Raw genomic sequence first — 1,222 nt, 5'->3', positions numbered from 1 at the left:
AGTGACTGCACAGGCTGCGCAGGCCTGGGCGGCCGTCGTTGCAGAGCGGGCCGGAGCAGCAGCTGATGTCCAGGCGGCCGTGGAGCTGGGGCAGCTGGTACTGCTGGCGGCAGAGCGTCTCCAGCGCGCAGGTGCGGTAGGTCAGGTGCCAGGCGCCGTCCGTCACTGCGGGACGGGGCTGTGAGACAGGGCGGCCGCGGGGCGCGGCGGGGCTGGGATCGCAGGGCTGGCTCTGGCACGGGAGCTGGGCTGGGTATCACACCCGGGGATGCGGCTGGCTCTGGGGCAGTGTTGGGGCTGGATGTAACAGGCCCTGGCGGGGGGCGGGCTGTTACCAGTGAAGTCCATGCACTGCGTCATGTCGCCGGTGCAGGGCACGGCGGTGGCGTTGCCGGGGGCGCAGTCGCCGGTGCCACGGTCGAAGCAGCTGTAACAGGCCATGCCGTTGGGCTGTGGGGCGCTCGCTGGTGGCACTGGGGTGGGGGCAGGACCCGGTTAGGGGGCGGGACGGCTCCCCTCCCCCCGCCCTCCTGAGTGCAATGAGTCGCCCAGGCCTCAGGCCTCCCCACCCCGGCCCCGGGGCCAGTACCTCCAGTGAAGGGCCCGTTGCAGAGGTCGCTGGCACAGAAGTAAGTGTCATGGACCTCCCGCTCGCCGCCCACGTACACCTTGGCGGTGCGGTTCTCCGCCGTCTCGCCCGAGCAGCCCTTCAGCACGTACTCGGCCTGCTCCAGGCCTGCGGTGCATTGGGGTTAAAACTGGGCCCCTCCAGGATCAGGACCCCCCGCCCCATGGGCCGGGATCAGGACCCCTCCCAGCCAGGATCTGAGCCCGGATCCAGTCTGGATCAGGGCTGCCCCCGCCGCCAGGATTGGGACCCTCTACCGCAGCCGCTCTGGATCAGGGCCCCTCATCCCTGCCACCCATTGTGCACAACCTCCAGTCCCCTCCGGGCACAGCAGAGGTTGACCCCCCCGCTCTACCCCCCGACCTGTAGCCAGCCCGGATCGGAGCTGCCCCCGCCCCCGCTCACCGGGCAGCATCACCACCCCGCTCTGGTTCTCCTTGGTGTCTGCAAGGCAACAGGGTTGTGGGGGGGCAAGCACCCCCAGCCCCTCCCCCATCTCCCGGGGACCCCTTATCCCGCCTGAAGACCCCTCATCCCCCAGCCCGTCCCGAGACCCCTCCGCTCTGCAGGGGTCACCCAGCCCCGCTCCCACCG

At 70.9% G+C, this 1,222-nt stretch overlaps 1 protein-coding gene across 1 annotated transcript in view; it reads right to left on the bottom strand.

Annotated features, from left to right (window-relative positions):
- Nucleotides 1-1,104, bottom strand: part of LOC109314493 (urokinase plasminogen activator surface receptor-like) — a 3,512-nt gene extending 2,408 nt beyond the window's left edge. The window contains exons 1-4 of the mRNA XM_019541706.1: nucleotides 1,034-1,104; nucleotides 590-736; nucleotides 336-473; nucleotides 7-165 (exon numbers count right to left, since the gene is read on the bottom strand). Of these exons, the coding sequence (XP_019397251.1) occupies nucleotides 7-165; nucleotides 336-473; nucleotides 590-736; nucleotides 1,034-1,043 (454 nt within the window). The 5' untranslated portion in view covers nucleotides 1,044-1,104. The remainder of the gene's footprint in view (nucleotides 1-6; nucleotides 166-335; nucleotides 474-589; nucleotides 737-1,033) is intronic.
- Nucleotides 1,105-1,222: the final 118 nt, after the last annotated feature.

The sequence above is a fragment of the Crocodylus porosus genome, unplaced genomic scaffold (assembly GCF_001723895.1).
Source record: "Crocodylus porosus isolate Cpor-Errol unplaced genomic scaffold, CroPor_comp1, whole genome shotgun sequence".
NCBI lineage: Eukaryota > Metazoa > Chordata > Crocodylia > Crocodylidae > Crocodylus > Crocodylus porosus.
The sequence above is the reverse complement of the archived record's forward strand: the minus strand, read 5'-3'. Positions and strand labels throughout refer to the sequence as shown.